At 31.4% G+C, this 18,570-nt stretch overlaps 3 protein-coding genes across 7 annotated transcripts; 2 read left to right on the top strand and 1 right to left on the bottom strand.

The window, feature by feature from the left end:
- The first annotated feature begins 5,956 nt into the window (after nucleotides 1–5,956).
- On the top strand, nucleotides 5,957–12,907 carry LOC112802949 (ABC transporter C family member 10). 5 transcript variants are annotated; one of them, XM_025846386.2, is made up of 13 exons: nucleotides 6,224–6,380; nucleotides 6,979–7,049; nucleotides 7,223–9,307; nucleotides 9,427–9,747; nucleotides 9,837–9,923; nucleotides 10,043–10,630; nucleotides 10,730–10,894; nucleotides 11,005–11,299; nucleotides 11,398–11,612; nucleotides 11,685–11,990; nucleotides 12,070–12,133; nucleotides 12,222–12,461; nucleotides 12,537–12,907. In XM_025846386.2, the coding sequence occupies exons 3-13, from the start codon at nucleotides 7,256–7,258 to the stop codon at nucleotides 12,647–12,649; spliced, it is 4,446 nt and encodes a 1,481-aa protein (XP_025702171.1). In that variant the 5' UTR covers nucleotides 6,224–6,380; nucleotides 6,979–7,049; nucleotides 7,223–7,255; the 3' UTR covers nucleotides 12,650–12,907. The 5 variants fall into 5 exon arrangements, with proteins under 5 accessions (XP_025702170.1, XP_025702171.1, XP_025702172.1 ...); XM_025846387.3 differs by lacking the exon at nucleotides 6,224–6,380 and adding an exon at nucleotides 6,555–6,649; XM_025846385.2 differs by lacking the exon at nucleotides 6,979–7,049 and having other exon boundaries at nucleotides 5,957–6,380.
- Nucleotides 12,908–13,464: 557 nt separating this feature from the next.
- On the top strand, nucleotides 13,465–15,201 carry LOC112802950 (uncharacterized). The gene is made up of 2 exons (XM_025846390.3): nucleotides 13,465–14,035; nucleotides 14,899–15,201. Exons 1-2 carry the CDS (start codon nucleotides 13,632–13,634, stop codon nucleotides 15,002–15,004), a joined length of 510 nt encoding a protein of 169 aa, XP_025702175.1. The 5' UTR covers nucleotides 13,465–13,631; the 3' UTR covers nucleotides 15,005–15,201.
- A 1,116-nt stretch (nucleotides 15,202–16,317) lies between these two features.
- LOC112802948 (acidic endochitinase-like) lies at nucleotides 16,318–17,678 on the bottom strand. Its single transcript, XM_025846384.3, has one exon. The coding sequence runs from the start codon at nucleotides 17,638–17,640 to the stop codon at nucleotides 16,549–16,551; it is 1,092 nt and encodes a 363-aa protein (XP_025702169.1). The 5' UTR covers nucleotides 17,641–17,678; the 3' UTR covers nucleotides 16,318–16,548.
- Nucleotides 17,679–18,570: the final 892 nt, after the last annotated feature.

Below are 18,570 nucleotides of genomic sequence, written 5' to 3'. Positions count from 1 at the left end.
ATATATTAACACAGCAGGTAACTTCTTAAGGCTCATAGATAAGTTTGGATGTTCGAATACTTCTTTAAATATCGTGCAACAAAAATAATATAATAAAAAACAAAAAATAGAAAAGCTCTACATCCATTTAAAAATTATATGAATGATATTCAAACAACTTTCACTCCACGTCCCACTCCCCTGTTTGTTTTACACGCACTTCTTATAACCTATATAATGGATCTTATAACCTATATAACAAATACTTATTTTGTATTATCAACGTTTCTCAACGTAAATCTTTTCACACAACGTAAACTTCTTCTTCCTCTTCTTCTTCTTCCTCTTCCTAATTAAATTCGTTGTTCTCCTCTTTCGCGTTTTTCTTCTTTGCATTATGGATATGGATTGATTTAATTAAATCCGATGTTCTTCTCTTTCGCGTTTTTCTTCTCTGCATTATGGATCTGGATTGATTTAACGCAATTAGCTTCGTCATTCATGTTCTTCTTCGTTTTCTTCTTCGATTTGCACTTTTGAATTAAAATAATGAATAAATCAACTTCAAATCAGTTGAATGAGTACGATTTTGATTATTCTTCTGAAACGCATCAATTTGATGAGGGTTGGATTATTGAATTCTGAATCGAATTTAATGGAATGAAATTGCTAATTTTATTTGAAGTGAATTGAATGGACTGAAGTGATCTACATCTGAATTGAATTGATAATATGTAACTGTGAGTAACTGTAAGGGTCAGTAACTGTGAGTAACTCTCAATATATGTAAGTAACTTTTCGGTTTGGTAAATACTAAAGAAGTGGTTCATCACGTTCATGTTTTCGGTTTGGTCCACAGAAAGGAGTCTAACAAAAATTAGACCAATATGTTCTATTTTTTTTCCTAAGCACTATATAATTGTTTTACCATAATTAAGATTTCGGTTCATCGTAATTAAGATTTTGGTTCACCATAAAATTCTCTCCATATATGCCGATCCTCGTACAGCTCTGCATACCAAACCAAACTTATAAGGTGTGGTGAACCGAAAACAATAACTACCAATGAAAAATCACATTCCAATATCAACTACCACGCACGAACTGTGATCGATTCAGCAGAAAATGAAAACAGTTAGAGACGATGGATGCAAATATCTTATGGTATTTATAAGATAACGATTAATTTATTAAAATAAATTAATAATTAATATTTAATTTAAAAATATAAAATAAATATTTTTTAATATTTAAATTTTATTATAAAAAATAAATTAGATTAAATTTAAATAGCAAGTAATAAGCATGTAAAATTGATCTAAGAATAAATAGTATTATGTCTATTCAGTTCACCATAATTAAGATTTCGGTTAACCATGAGTACTATATTCGGTTCACCATGAGGGTTTAGCATTCAGGGTTTAGAGTTCAGTATTTAGTGCTCGGGTACAGGGTTTAGGGTTTAGGGTTTAGCGTTCAGGGTTCAGAGTTCAGAGTTCGGGTCCAGGGTTTAGGGTTTAAGTTTTAGGGATTTAGGGTTTATGGATTCAGGGTTCAGTGTTCAGTGTTCAGGGTTCTGATTTTAGTGTTTAGGGTTTAGGATTTAGGGGTTCAGTGTGTTTCTACCTTTCGGTTCGTCCAGTGTATTAATTTCGGTTCACTATATTCTTTTAGAGTTTGAATGTATTGGTAAATACAGTGATTGCAATCATTGAGAACTTGGAATAAAACAGCAGCCAGACAGTTCCAACATATATATAAATTAATATCTCAGATGAGTAATCCATCTTGAATCAAATATAAATATTAACAATTTATACAAACATTGATATTAAGAATAGATATATACATTAACATTGACATATATACATTTGAAAGAAGCATTGTTTGGTTCACCATCTTGATTTTATATAATAGATTACGTTTCGTTCACTTAGTACTATACAATTGTATTATATTCGGTTCACCATGAGTACTGTATTCGGTTCATTCTGCACTATTCAAAATTCTTCTTCCTCTTCTTCTTCACCTTCTACTGCTTCTTCACCAGAGAGAGAAAGAGGAAAAGACAAAAAAATATAACAGCAACAACAACAAAAGAATGACGATAAGGAGAACATACGTGAAGAAGAAGGAACGCGAAAAAGGAGGAAAAAGAGGAGAAGGAGGAATACGAACAAGAAGGCGAAGAAGAAAACACTCCGTGCATAAACGAACGTGAGAAGAAGCAGAAAAAGAAGAAGAAGAAGAAAAAGAAAAAGAAGCGCAGGAGAAACGTGATGGAGAAGAAAAGAAGAAGAGAATAAGCGTTTCGTGATGTTGGACGCATGTATTTCATATTTTATTTAATTGTATTGATTTTTTTTGTATTGAAGTAACTTAATTATATAATAATTACATGAATGTCTAACATCTGAATAAAAAAAAAAAGTGTATCTCTTAAAACTTCTCAGATGAAACCAATATCTTCTTTCTGAGATGGACATTCATTATTTAAGCTAAGGCTGTTCGTACATGCTAGAAGTCTAGAATTTAATACGAAAAATAATTAAATATCATTAAAAATATTTGAAGGTTTCCTATTCATCACGATACTAAAGTATCGTTTTGACTTTTTTTGGTAGCCATGATGATATTAGAGCAACTTCTTACGTGTTCTTCCTCTTCCTCGTCTTCGCTTTACTACTATTATCATTATTATTAGACACACAAATAAATTAGGAAAATATTAGAACATCAGTATTTTTAGTAGAAAAACTTTTTACAAATAATTTCATAATGCACTAAGACATCTCTCATGAAGAATGAGAATAGTCAAGATTAAAATATAAATTCATATACAGTTATTTTTATATAAATTTAATTAAATTATTATTTAAAATTATTAGTTATTAATTTCACATAAAAATAACTATACATAAATTATTATCCAAGATTATTCTCCAAGAATAAAAACTTCACCGATTACAAGAATAAAAATATCATCTAACATTATATATACAAAGAAAAATATGAATATATCACATCATTCTAAGCAGAATATATATGTATTATATATAAATCACGTGTCTAGCGTGTAAGATATATATGTATATCATCAGGGATGGATTCACATAATCACATATGATCGTATAGGAGTAATCGTCTCCATTGAATTTTAGACAAAAATGTGTGTATATATTATCCCCACTTTAATAATGTGTTTGCCACTTTGCCCTTATACAAATTTTATTTTAAGTATGTTTTATGGTATATAAAAAATTAATCACATTTATAAAATATATATTAAAATACTTTTTTGTTAAAAATAAGTTGTCTACTTTGATTAATTAATTTTTTATGTGTAAATATTATTTTTTATTTTATTTATATGTAAAAAAAATGTTATATCAACACAATAGAAAAGATTATTATGTTATATAAATTTAATCCATTGAGATTATGAAAACAAAATAATAATAGTTTAATTAACTAATTATTCAAAATAAAGCTTAAATTCTCAAAATATAAATAAGACTAGTAATTAGTATTTAATAGTTTTTTTTTAAATTTAATTGATATAATATATATTTAATGAAAACATATTATGTAATGTTTTTAATTAAAATGAAAAAAATACTTTTAAATTAATATAATTTTTAATATGTTAATTAAATTATTAAAAATATAACTAATATATTTTAAATTTTGAATATCTAAATATACATATTATTTTTTGAGCAATGTTAGGGGCCATCAATTTTTGTGATTGTTAGCCATTAACTAACCATTAATGATAATTTGATGGTGTGAGATTGGTGTAAGATTTCATTTAATGGCTCACTTTTTTCTGCTGGTTACTGGCCAAAATTCAATAAAACTGCTGGCCCTCTAAACTTTTCCTTATTTTTTTATTATTTTTGCATATTATTTTTATCTTCACTATTAAAATTTTTTGAATCTGTATACCATGAACCATTAATCTGAAATCATATATATTAAGGGTCACCATACTTTCCAATCTACTATAAGACAACCATTAGCTCCTACACATTAAATCAGAATTATGAAACAATAATTAAGACGACATAATCCTAATAATAATACTATTGTTTTCGTTTTCTTACTATGATCTTCCACACCGTCATATCCATTAATACATTGTGTTCCATAATCACCGCTTCAATTCTCTGGCCAAGAAAGGAACGTATTATTGTCTTGTTTCTTTTGTGGTTTTCAATAAATCCATGCATGTGTATTTCATTATCAAACAACAGTTTCACACAATAAAGAACTTTTCGTTCTTACGATGAGACAAACACTTCAAGTTTAGTTTCTTAAGTTAATTGTCTCGGGTTGCGTGGTGATCCAACCGCTTTCATTTTTTTTATTTGAATACAATTAAAATAACAAATAACTAAGAAATATAAGATAATAAAATAGTTTTGTTGTGATTTTCAGTTTGATAAGCATATGGGTCACTGGTTAATATCATCTATGATAAAAATTTAGTTGCAGTTGACTTTACGTAAAATTAATAAATAAGAGCAGTTAGATAATTTAATTGATTTGATTAAATTTTTATTTAATAATTATCAATTATCAACTTTAGATAAAATTAATTACACTAAATTTTTAATATCATTTATATATACTTTTTATCCGAGTAATATTTTCTGCCCAATTGATCGCTGACAACCAATAAGATGGAAGACTAAATATATATAAAAAAAGTAGTATTAATGTATTATACTATTATTCAACGATTAGAGTAATGTTGTCAGTTGTCACACATTTATGGTAACTAACACCGAAATTACACGTGAAAATTACTAGTTTAAAGTTTAAACAGCTGTAGTGTAGACATGTAGTGGTAGTATATACTATTGTTTTTTCTTTTTGGTTTTATTTCTCATTTTAACTATTAGATATATGGTGTTAAATTCATAAATAAAATTGTAGGACAAATCTATATATAATTTAGAATAAATGATCAAATTAGTTTTTGATAATTAATTCTTTAAATTAGTTTTAAAATTATTTTAATTAAATTCGTTTTTTAAAAATTTTAAGTTAGTTATTTTAATTTTTTCATCACTTTCATTACTTCGACAATAAATATAACACGTTAAATAATACCATAACACATATTTAGTAGTTTTAATTGGTGATTAATATGATAAATTTATGAAATTGGATTAAATCAATTTTAAATTAAAAAATTTCAATGCTTCAAGTTCTCTCCTCAATTAAGTTTTGATTTGATCTAATTTTATAAACTTACCGGACTAATAGTCAATTAAGACTCCTATATATATTATAGTATCACTTAATATGCATGCAACACTAATAAATTTTGGCGCTGTTAACAAAGAAAATGACAGAAGAACTTACACGATTAGTTTAAAATTTTTTAAAGACAAATTTGATTAAAAAAAATTTTCGGAGACTAATTTAAAAAAAAATTTGAGACGAATTTGATTATTTATCTAAATAATTTATTATTTGTGTACATACACCATTGAGTATTTCATTGGGCCTGGGGTCATTACTTTGGAGTTATTATATTATTACAATTATATTAGCTATATACAAAAAATTAATAATCAAATCAACTACTCATAAAAAATATATGTTAAAATAAAAAAAATATTAAAAATAAATTAACAATATCTATATCTATATACAAATACATAATAATTAATTTGGTTACTAATTTTTTTATTTCTACAAAACATTTTTTTATTTTTATATATTTCTATTCATATTTATATAAAATTGTCGCTAACATATAAACAAAAGTTTAATTAAATAGTCAAACACATCAATCTATTTAATAATTCTTAACTATTATTTGTATACAAAGATATTTGTATACAAGGAGCTATATTACTATTATTTAGTTTTTTTGTTTACACAACCGAAATATCTACTGTTAAAATCTGTGACTTTTTTTTCTTGGGTTAATTTAAATTTCAATGATTGAAACAACTGGTCCAAAATTTTAATGTTGATGTTTGCCCGAAATTAAAGCAATGGGAGACATAATTTTATGGTGGAGTACCTATTGTGTATAGATATATAAAAATACTAAAATTAGTCACTATATATTTGAGTATAAATATATATATTGGTTAACTTATTTTCAATGTGTATTTTATATTTCAACACGTATTGTATACTAGTAGTTAATATTTATAACTAATTTTAGTATACATATAACATAGTCGAGATATATATATATATACACTAGGCAGAGACCTGTAATATTTATTATTGAAAAGGTCTTTGCAGAGAACTCAGAGAAGTGATGAAGTTTTCTTCTTGATGAACCAATTATTAGAAGCTTAGCTTGTTGCTCATCCTGAAGATAGATCAAACCTTGAGACTTGAGTCACAAAGCTGCTTAATAAATTAAACAGGTAAATAAGTTCTTGTTGCTTCATCATCTATCATTGTCTTTCTTAGCACTTAATTAATTATTTTCTTCACAAACTATATATATAAGTATTATTCTCATCATTTCTTTTCTTAATTATGTCTTTCTCATATCATCACTATATATATATAACCTTGATTTTAATAAAAAGAAATCTACTCTCTTTATTCTCCTCCCTTAAAATCAGTTTCTCATGAAGCTGGAAGTGGTTCCCACTTCAGAGAATAATGATTCAATCATTCATACTCTATGGTATTGCTGATGCTTTTGAATGAAGTAGTTGCTCTCAAATATTTAATTTTCCATTCATCAGGCATATCATATCTATGTTGTAATAATGTTGGTATCCTTGTCTCCACTTTAATCATTTTTTATTATAAAGTTTGAGGTGTTTAGCCTCTCAGAAAAAAATAAAATAAAAAGTTGATATGCTAAGTATTTAATAGCTCATAGCAACAATTTTTAATTGTTTCATTTATTTAATTATTTTTATTTTTCACTCTAAGATAGTACTTCATAAGAATTTCAGTTAAGATGCTATGAATATCAAGAAGTTATTAAAGTGAATTATGGCCTTACAGATTGAGACTTTCTCCTCAGTTTCTCAAGAAAATGAGTCAACCAATGAAGCAAGTTAACTTTTTGAAATTATGTAAGCAATTAATGAAACTAATGAATAGAATTTTTTTTATGATGAGTCATTTAATAGTTAATACTGTATTTATTTCAAAGTTTGAAACACGTATATTCTAAATAAAGTTCATTTATGTTACATCATAGAACCGTTGACTTTATCTGCTTACTGAATGTATGTTTTTGTAACAGAATTTAAGCAGAAAAAGAAAATTTACAAAGAAAATGGATGATTTTTGGAGCCTGATTTGTATGGACTATGATTGTTCCAAGGCCAGAGAAACTCCTTTCTGTAATGATTTCAAGTTCTTGCAAGATCATTCCAAATGCATCAACAATTTGTTGATCATTTGCTTTGATATCTTGCTGCTGATCATGCTGTCATTCACTATGATCAAGAGGACTTCATCAACTCCATTTCATGGCCAAACGCGAGCCGAAAGATATTCAAATTTGCAGCTGGTTTCTGCCACAAGCAATGGAGTTCTTGGCTTGGTGCATTCATGCTTAGGAATTTGGATTTTGGAGGAGATGATAAGAAAAAACCACACTGCATTGCCTCTTAATTGGTGGTTGGTAGAATTCTTTCAAGGAATCACATGGCTTTTAGCATCCTTCACAGTATTAAGTCTTCGGCTTAAACATTATCCGGTAACATCATTGCGCCTTTTCGCTGTTCTTCTACTTTTAGCTTCTAGCATACTATGTTCTTTGTCCTTGTTCTATGCAATTAGCAGCAGAGGACTCTCCCTGAAGATAGCTCTAGATGTTCTATCTTTTCCAGCATCAATCTTAGTGCTGTTATGCACATTCAAAGTATGTCATTGCGACGAAAAATGGAAGGAAAAGGATGAAAGCCTTTATGCTCCTTTGAATGGACAGATGAATGAAACTGATTCTGTTGGTGATATAGTCACACCATTCGCAAAAGCTGGATTCTTCAGCAGGATGACATTTTGGTGGTTGAATCCATTGATGAAAAAAGGTAAAGAGAAAACACTTGAGGATGAGGATATCCCAAAGCTGCGCGAGCCGGATCGAGCAGAAAGTTGCTATTCTGTGTTTATAGAACAACTTAACAAACAGAAACAAAAAGAACCAACACTGCAGCCATCAGTATTTTGGACTATAATGTCCTGCCACTGGAGAGAGATTTGGATTTCAGGATTCTTTGCATTTATTAAGGTAGTTACTCTGTCTTGTGGTCCCCTGCTTTTGAATGCATTTATATTGGTTGCTGAGGGTAATGAAAGTTTCAAATATGAAGGTTATGTGTTGGCCATTTCACTTTTCTTTGCAAAGATCATAGAATCCTTGTCTCAAAGGCAATGGTATTTTCGATGTAGACTCGTTGGTATGAAGGTTAGATCACTTCTCACTGCAGCCATCTATAAGAAACAATTGAAGCTATCCAATGCTGCTAGATTGGAGCATTCTGGTGGTGAGATAATGAATTATGTGACTGTTGATGCATATAGGATTGGAGAATTTCCATTTTGGTTTCATCAGATGTGGACAACAAGCTTCCAAATATGCATTGCTTTGGTGATTCTTGTCCGAGCCATTGGAGTCGCGACAATAGCCTCAATGGTAGTAATAATTCTCACTGTACTTTGCAATGCTCCATTGGCAAAGCTACAGCAGAAGTTTCAAAGCAAGCTCATGGTGGCACAAGATGAGAGATTGAAGGCTAATTCTGAGGCTCTTGTGAATATGAAAGTTCTGAAGCTATATGCATGGGAGAAACATTTTAAGAAGGCTATTGAAGGCTTAAGGAATGTGGAACTTGAAATGTTATCAGCAGTGCAATCAAGAAAGGCCTACAACATCTTTCTCTTTTGGTCTTCGCCTATTCTGGTGTCCGCGGCTTCCTTTGCTGCATGCTACTTCTTGGAGATTCCTTTGCATGCAAACAATGTCTTCACTTTTGTGGCAACACTGCGCCTTGTGCAAGAGCCAATCACAACCATCCCAGATGTTATTGGAGTGGTTATTCAATCGAAAGTTGCATTCGCTCGAATTGGGAAGTTTCTTGAGGCATCTGAACTGCAGAATGCAAATTGCAGGAAGAGTTGTGTTGATGATAACCTCAGAGGCTCAATTTCAACCAAGTCTGCTGATTTTTCATGGGAAGATAATGTGTCAAAACCAACACTTAGAAACATAAATTTGGAGGTTAGACATGGACAAAAGGTAGCAATTTGTGGAGAAGTTGGATCAGGAAAATCAACTCTCTTAGCAACAATTCTTGGAGAAGTTCCAAATACAAAGGGAACTGTAAGCTTTCATAAAACTTTCATATTCCTAGAATACACTCTTAAAACCTTGTTATGCTCCAAATTAGCATAAACTATCACATAAATTTAACTCACTATGGTAAGTTTCTTGAATTGCAGATTGAAGTTTATGGGAGTTTTGCATATGTTTCTCAAACAGCATGGATACAGTCAGGTACAATAAAGGAAAATATTTTGTTTGGAGCAGATTTGGATCCACAAAGATATGAAGAGACACTTTATAGGTCTTCACTGATAAAGGATCTTGAGTTGTTTCCCTATGGAGATCTTACCGAAATAGGCGAGAGGGGAGTTAACCTGAGTGGAGGTCAGAAGCAGCGAATTCAGCTCGCTCGTGCGCTTTATCAGAATGCTGATATATATCTCTTGGATGATCCATTCAGTGCTGTTGATGCTCACACAGCCACAAATTTGTTTAAGGTAATCACATCTTAGTCTCCTTCAAATAGTGTTCTTAATTATATCTACAATGTCATTCTCTATTGAAAGATTGCTTCGGAACTTGGCAGGAATATATCATGGAAGGACTTGCAGGGAAGACTGTGTTACTTGTGACTCATCAAGTTGACTTCCTACCAGCTTTTGATTCTGTTATGGTAATTTCTTTCATCTTAATGCAGTGCTATTAATATTCATGTTAATATGCTTGAATAAGAAACAATGGAATCATGCTTGTTTTAATTATCTTTAGCTCTAACTTTCTTTTCCTTAAAAGTTGATGTTAGATGGAGAAATTCTACAAGCTGCTCCTTATCATCATCTATTGGAATCAAGCCGAGAATTCCAAGAACTCGTCGAGGCTCACAAGAAGACTGCTGGTTCTGACCATCAAGTTGACACTCCTTCTGCCAAGAGAGATTCAACTTCTGGCAGAGAGATTAAGCAAGATTTCTTGGAGAAGAAGTTAGAAGCTTCAAACGAAAATAAGTTGATTAAGCAAGAAGAAAGAGAGATAGGAGACACAGGCTTGAAGCCTTACATTCAGTATCTGAATCAGATGAAGGGATACATATACTTTGCTGCCGCTACTCTTTGTCACATTTTATTTGTAACTGGCCAAATAATTCAAAACTCATGGATGGCTCCTAATGTTGACAACCCTCATATCAAAACTCTGAAATTGATCTTAGTCTACTTGTTGATAGGAGTTGTTTCAATTGTTTTTATGTTAATCAGAACTTTTCTTATAGCTGCTTTAGGTCTTCTATCATCAAAACATCTATTTTCACAGTTGATGAACTCCCTTTTCCGCGCACCCATGTCTTTTTATGACTCCACACCTTTGGGAAGGATACTTAGCAGGGTAAGCATATAAAACAACATTTTCTATTGGATTTTTTCTTTCATTCAATGAAATGTAATGTGGAAGTTTTAGTACTCTGACTAATATTTTATTGTGTAGGTATCTGCAGATATGAGCATTGTGGATCTCGATGTACCATTTTACCTTGCATATACTGTGGGGGGTACTACAAATTTTTATTCTAATCTTGCAGTTTTATCATTTGTGAGTTGGCAAGTCTTGTTTGTTGCCATACCACTGGTTTTTGCTGCGATTCAATTGCAGGTGATGAACAAATTCTTCTTTTTACAGCCTGTTCTTCATGGAATTTAGAAGATTATTTTGATGGAAAGTTAACATGCTAAGTACTTTTGTTGTTTTCATTTTTTGAACAGAAATACTACTTTGCTACTGCAAAAGCATTGATGAGGTTGAATGGCACAACAAAATCATTTGTAGCTAATCATGTAGCTGAAACTAATGCTGGAGCTGTGACAATAAGAGCCTTTAAGGAGGAAGATCGCTTTTTCAAGAAGAATCTTGATCTGATTGATGTCAATGCTAGTCCATTCTTCCATAGTTTCACTTCAAATGAATGGTTGATCCAACGGTTAGAAACAATCAGTGCTGTTGTTCTATCTGCTGCAGCACTTTGCATGGTTGTGCTTCCACCCGAGACTTTCCCCGCCGGTGAGGCTTCAGATATTCATAGTTTGTCATACATAACTTCATTGTTCACAAATTATCTTATTGTAGAAGTTTCTTAATTTAAATGTCCATTGTTGCAGGATTTATTGGCATGGCACTCTCTTATGGCCTTTCACTGAACAATTCCTTAGTATTTTCAATTCAATTTCAATGCACTCTAGCAAATTATATAGTATCTGTAGAGAGGATAAATCAATATATGTATATACCAAGTGAGGCCCCAGAAGTTATAGAAGGAAATCGCCCGCCGGTTAATTGGCCAGATGCAGGCAAAGTAGAAATTAGTAACTTGCAGGTAACTGAAACTTCATATTAAATTCTGGAGCATAATGTTGAGAAAGTTATTGGTTTATTCATTTCAAAACAGATAAGATACAGGGCTAATGGACCACTTGTACTCCATGGAATTACATGCACATTTGAAGGAGGACACAAGATTGGTATTGTTGGCAGGACAGGAAGTGGGAAGTCCACTCTTATTAGTGCTTTGTTTCGCCTTGTCGAGCCGGCCGGTGGAAGAATTGTAATGGATGGTGTAGACATATCCTCGATCGGCCTTCATGATTTGAGGTCACATTTAGGTGTTATACCTCAAGATCCTACTCTTTTTAATGGAACAGTTAGATATAATTTGGACCCTTTGTCTCAACATTCTGATGAAGAGATATGGGAGGTATATATAGCAATCACATTCTGTTTATGTCAAAATTTGGTGTCTTCTGGTGTGAACTAATCCTTAACTTTATGTTAAGGTTCTTGGAAAGTGTCAGTTGCGAGAAGCCGTGCAAGAAAAAGAAAAGGGCTTAGACTCCTCAGGTAGAGTTTCTTATTTCATGTTGTTACTTAAGCTGCAAGAAATTCTTTCCTAGTTAATACTAATGACTAGTAACAAAATGTTACACAGTTGTTGAAGATGGATCGAATTGGAGTATGGGACAAAGGCAGTTATTCTGTCTAGGCCGCGCCCTTTTGAGGCGAAGTAGGATATTGGTGCTTGATGAAGCAACGGCATCAATTGATAATGCAACAGATCTTATTTTGCAGAAAACAATTAGAACAGAATTTGCAGATTGTACAGTGATCACAGTAGCACACAGGATACCAACTGTGATGGATTGCACCAAGGTTCTCTCCATAAGTGATGGTAAGTTGAATATTTTTTTTTATCATTTAGTAGTGTTTGATTCTAACTAATGGAGATGTTTGATTGTATTATCAGGAAAATTGGTAGAGTATGATGAGCCAAAGAAGTTAATGAAGAGAGAAGGGTCATTGTTTGGGAAGCTTGTGAAGGAATACTGGTCTCATTTTCAGTCTGCAGAATCTCATTGATGATAATAAGAATGAACCTTTTATGAAATCAATTTTGTCTCATCATTTGGTAAATGAATGAGCCATAAACCAATAAAGTTCAAGTCTATGAGGATGATATTCTTGAACTATATATTGAAATATTTCGATCTAGATGGCTCATGTTCTTGGTATTTGCCAATGAAATTATTATTTTATGTATAAATGTACCACTCTTATTTATGGACTTCAACTTTGAAATGTACTTATGAAAAATCTAAACAACCATTTATAACTTAAGGCATAAAGTCTTAGAAGCCTCACATGATAATAAACAAGAACCTGTCCATTTTTTTTTTGGGCAAGTAGCCAAGTACAGATCTTTTTTTAATGTCTTCGTATAACAAAAATGATACTAATAAAAATAGATTATTTCAATTCCAATAATCTCACAAGTGATATCATTACACAACACATTTTATGAGACATGCATGATGCATATGCTATGACTATCTCCAATGAACCATCCAAGTTAAACAGAAATTTAAGCACAGAAGTAATAGTAGCTGTTAATTATCATCAATCCAATAACTAGTAGATGCACACTTTAGATTGCTAATTATTAATTATTAGATATACAATTGAAAAATGCTTGTTAAAATGTATTTCATAAAGATGTAAGTTTAAAGTCTTTTTTTTTTTTAAGAAAGTGCTCATGTTCCTGGTGGATAACTAACCAGCTGCATTGAAAAATGGAGGGTAAAAGTACTCTCAACTGAATCACGTGACCTGCACGTGGAGCTGAAAACACCAGATAGCAAATTGCCCCAAAACAGGATAACAAATCTTCTGCTCTGTTCAAACTTGCTGCTCATTTCATTTCTCTGCTTAAAAGTTCAACACTTTTCTTTTTCTTTTATCACGATTTTCGAATTAATTTTATTTTTTCTGTCCAGTTCTATCCGAATTCATCACACAATACCCAAATCATCACAGAAAAAAAAAGGGGGGGAAAAACACAAAAATGTCAACCATTACATCCTCAACATTCACAAACTACAATGTTCCTCCGTCTTCAATCTCTTCAAGTTCAACTCAATTTCCAATCTTTCACCTAACCCATTTCCCAAAACACCTTCAATGTCCCAACCCACTTTCTATCTCGTCCAGAAAACCCATCGCCACAACCACCCAAATTTTCTGCAAGTCACCAGAAGCAGAAGAGTTGTCACCAAAAGAAGATGATGAGTGGCTTCAGAAGCTTCCAGAGAAGAACAAGCCTCTCTACTCACATAGCTTGCCTTGCATTGAGGCTTGGCTCAAGAGCCTTGGATTCTACCAGAGCAAGGATGATAGAGCTGTTTGGCTGATTCAAAAAGCTGATTGGCATGCTCATCTCTATTTAGATGTCACTGATCTCTACATAAGGTTGGGTTTTTCTTTTTCTATTGTTCTTATTATTATTTAAAAAATGTGAATTTTGTGATTTTGGTTATTGCACTCTTGGTGTTTGAGTTTATGCTTGTGTGTGTTGAATGTGCACAAGGTGCTATCCACTTTGTGTGGTTTAGAATTGGTAGATGGAATGTGGAGGCTGGATACTTTAGTTGGAAAGTTGTGAAGGGTTTGACTTAAATTGAGTTTTTTTAAGCAAAAAATTATATTTTTAATGTTTGTTATGTCTGTTGAATTTTCCGTCCAAATTGCTTGAACCTAAGCAAGCCAATGCACTGTTATGTTCCCCTGCATTGCTGCAATGCCATCTGTGAGATCAAATTAGGATAGGGTAGATAGTATTATACTTAAATTGGTCCTTTAATTCCTTTTAGACATATATGTTACATCAAGTTGGTGAAATCAAAGAATGGTTAAGATTTCACAATGAATCTTTAATCACTTTCTGGTGGCAGTGTGTTCTTTACTATTGTATGTTCTGAGACACAAAATAGAGGGGTGTTTTTTTGTTCTTATTTTACTTTCAATGTTACCATGTTACTTTTGGATTGAAAATGGGGCATCCTACTGATATGTACTTGTGAATTCATTCTAAAAACTATTATTGAACATGCTTAGTACTTGAAGAAAAATATGTACTAAACAAAATACTTATTTTAGAAGTAAATATCCTGAATGAATTGTTGGTTTTCTATTAAGTTGAAGTTGACATACTTGCTAACTATTCATTGAGTAATCTCATTGCAATTTGTAAAGGCTCGTGATGGATTTTCCCTTGCAACAAGGTAAATGTTTAATTGTTAATAGAGATTGAAGAGTTTATTATATCTGTGTAGGTATTTGAAGAGTGGACCTGGGAATCTGGATAAGGATGTGGAGAGGAGGTTTAGTTATGCTCTGAGCAGAGAAGACATTGAGAATGCTGTACTTGGAGGACCATAATACCCTTTTTACCCTCTCTCTATCTGCCAAAATGCTTGATTTCTTGTTGGAAATAGTTAGTGCATTATTATGTCAAATGTTTAGGTCTCATGTTAGAATCCCTTCTATTGAAAGGGTTCAGAAAAGTGTCTTGTAATAGGATGAGGTTTTGATAAATATTTGAAATGAGAGAATCTGTATTGTGACTTTTTCTATCACTCTCAATGTTCGCGGTGCGGTTTAGATCAGTTTTGTGTCAAAAAATTATTCAATTCAAATATTAATTTTACTTATGATGTAGTTTGGATTGAAAATTTTTTTAGATAATCCGATCCAATTTTAAGCGGTTTAGATTGGATTTGATTAAATTTGCGATTTTGAAAATTAAAAAATACATACAAATTCTAACATCAAATCTTAAATAACAAATAATGACATAACGAATAATATCTTGAAAAATCAATAATAATATAATAATAGAAATAAAATTATAAGTTAGTTAAAATAAATAAATAAATTTTATTTTAAATTTATAAAATATTCACTAAATAATAATAATAATAATACATTAATAAAATAAAAATATATAATAAATGGAATATATTATAAATAAAATTTTAAATATAATAATAAAATAATATTATTATACACATTGTATGTTTTAGATTTAATTGGATTGGTTTTAAAAATTAGATTTAAAATTCGATCTAATCCATGTAGTCCAAAAATAAAATTCAATTGAATCTAAATTAGCGATTTTAAAAATGACCAATTTTAATAATAATAATAATAATAATAATAATAATAATAATAATAATAATAATAATAATAATAATAATAATAATATCAAATTCAAACAAATTAAATTAAAAACCTTTCTCTACCACATAAATATAGAAGAGTGACAATCATGAAGTCACCCTATAGTTACATGAAAAATAAATATTACTTTTTTTAAAGGAAAGGTTTAAGAGCCACTAACTTTATTAAATTCTAACCAGCATATAACCAATAAAATAAAAGTGAGTAATTCTACACATTTGATGAAATTTCACACTATTTAAAAACGATGAGTGTTAGGAAGCAGCAATTTTTGTGATTTGTAGTTATCAAATAGCCATTAATGATGATTTTAATGGTGTGATATTTCATTTAATTGCTCACTTTTATTTGCTGGTTACATGCTGGGCAGAATTTAATAAAGTTGCTGGCCTATAGACTTTTCCTTTAAAAACATCATTAATGGCTATTTAATGACTACAAATCACAAAAATGATTGGTCTCTAGCACTCCTCTTTTTTAAAAGCTCCCCATAAACCCTAGAAGACACCAACTTTAGAAAGATATCACACATGCATGCAAAGTGACTTATTATTCTCTCATTTTCTTGAAGCTTTTGCAAACGGTGAAAAGTCATATACAGATATTTTGAAATGAAGTTGACAACTAAAAATTATTAGATCATTTTATAAATTTAATTAAATTATAATCTAAAAATTTTCAATTATCAATTTCAAGTAAAAATAATAGTAAGTTGTCACCTTTGCAAATATATTATAGAAGCTTCAAACATCAGCCCTAAGTGAAGCAGATTTAGGCACATAAGGACGGTTCAAAATGGAAAACAGGCCTTCATATATTGCACCTCCAATTGCTTTCACTAACTTCAACGCAGATCTCATCATCAAGCTACCCTTAATCTTCTCACTGAAGTTGGTTTGAACATCATAGTATCTGCTCCAAAGCATAACCCCTCCATAGTTTGAACCTTGTCTTATGTACGGAAGAATCTCATCCGCCACAACCTCAGCAGCTACGAACCCACTTCCGGCGGCACGAGGCGCCGCCGGAAGCCCCAAAAGGACAGTGTTATTCGGCAAAACCGACGATGTCCACGTGTCCCAATACTCGAAAAGTTTCTTAGGGTTTCCATTTGAGTATTGGCATGGAGGGTTGTTATAGAATTGAACCCAAATATAATCAAATAATCCAGTTTTGATTGCTTTATCGAGGTAGTGATCTGGGTACGGACATTGCGGCGCCGCAGATAGGTAAATTCTTTTCTCCTTTGTGGAGAATGCATTGATGGCTTTGACTAAGTCATCGTAGAAAAGATTTGACCCTTCTTCGATGTCAAAGTCAATGCCATCTAATGCCACGGTTCCCAGTGGTCCGTGTTGGCCACTGAGGAAGCTTTCAAAAAGATAGAGCGCAACTTCCCTAGCGTCTTGCGGCGAGGAGAGAGAGTAGTGTCCGATGCCGCCGCCGAGGGAGAGGAACACCTTGATGTTTTGGCTCTGGCAGTAGTGGATTTGTGGGGCTAGTTTGGTGCAGGGGCTCCAATCGCCGCAGTGGCCGGCGAAGTTCCATTTCGGAGTTCGGCCACTGCCAAAGACGGTAAGAAATGCGAGGATTACGATTTTGTAGTTGTTTGTGGCGCATGCTTGTTGTAAGGTGCCTTCTTTGCCGTTTTGGCCCCAGTAGATCGCGATACCGGGGCCGGAGCTGCTGGTGGTGGTGGTGGAAGAGAGCATGGAGAGAGCAATGAAGAGGAGGGACAGTGGTGGTGGTTTTGAAGCCATGCATGGAGCTTTAATTTGTTGTGTGTTGAGTTGGATTAAGGTCCAAACATATGTTTCAATTAGAACTAAATGCATGTTAAAAAATTGTGAAATCTCAGGTCTAGTAAACTTTATGTGAAGTTGATAATTTTATATTAAAATTTAGTTAAATTAGTTAAATCATTTAATGATTTTCAATTATCAACTTTACGTAATGTCAATTAAGTTTTTACCTAAAAATAAATTTATACATTTATTAAACTAATAATTTAATAATAAATAAAAAACTTTAAATAAATATATAAGATATAAATAAAAATTATAATAGTGGAAAGAGATAACTTTTTCATTTATTTGTTTATTAATGGTTTCAATTGTACCTCTTTAATTTGGTGAAGGGGTTTGAAACTCATCCAATATATAATTGTTTTCGGACATGAGAAGAAATCGTTAGAATTTAGAGAGTAATTTAGTAAACAATATATATGTTTTACGATCAGTTAGAAATACAATAAAATTAGTCACCAAAATAATATATATATATATATATATATATATATATATATATATATTAAAATATAAAATATATATTTATACTATCCAATCATACAAGTTGCCTCCTATATCATCACTATACATTGATTGATTCCTAGTTCTTAACTAAGTCATCCATAGCTTAATCAACCATGGCAACTAAAGACCAATCTCAAATAATGTCTCTGCTTTTTAAACTCAATTTAAGAATTTGTTGTCGACCAATAGGTTAAACTTACGACACTTGCTTAAGCAGACTAGTGAACTAATCACTAGACCAACCAACTTGGTTAGTTTATCAGTTTTCTTATTTGGTCATGTACAATACAAATGTTAAATCCGTTTACAAAGCTGCACTTGGAATAGTCCTCCAATTTGTTTTTTTTTTTTTTCACTCCTCTTGAACAGCGGCAATATCTTCTTCTTTCATTAGTTTATCAGTTTTCTTATTTGGTCATGTACAATACAAATGTTAAATCCGTTTACAAAGCT

Source organism: Arachis hypogaea, chromosome 5 (genome assembly GCF_003086295.3).
Source record: "Arachis hypogaea cultivar Tifrunner chromosome 5, arahy.Tifrunner.gnm2.J5K5, whole genome shotgun sequence".
In the NCBI taxonomy this organism is placed as follows: Eukaryota; Viridiplantae; Streptophyta; class Magnoliopsida; order Fabales; family Fabaceae; genus Arachis; species Arachis hypogaea.
The sequence above is the reverse complement of the archived record's forward strand: the minus strand, read 5'-3'. Positions and strand labels throughout refer to the sequence as shown.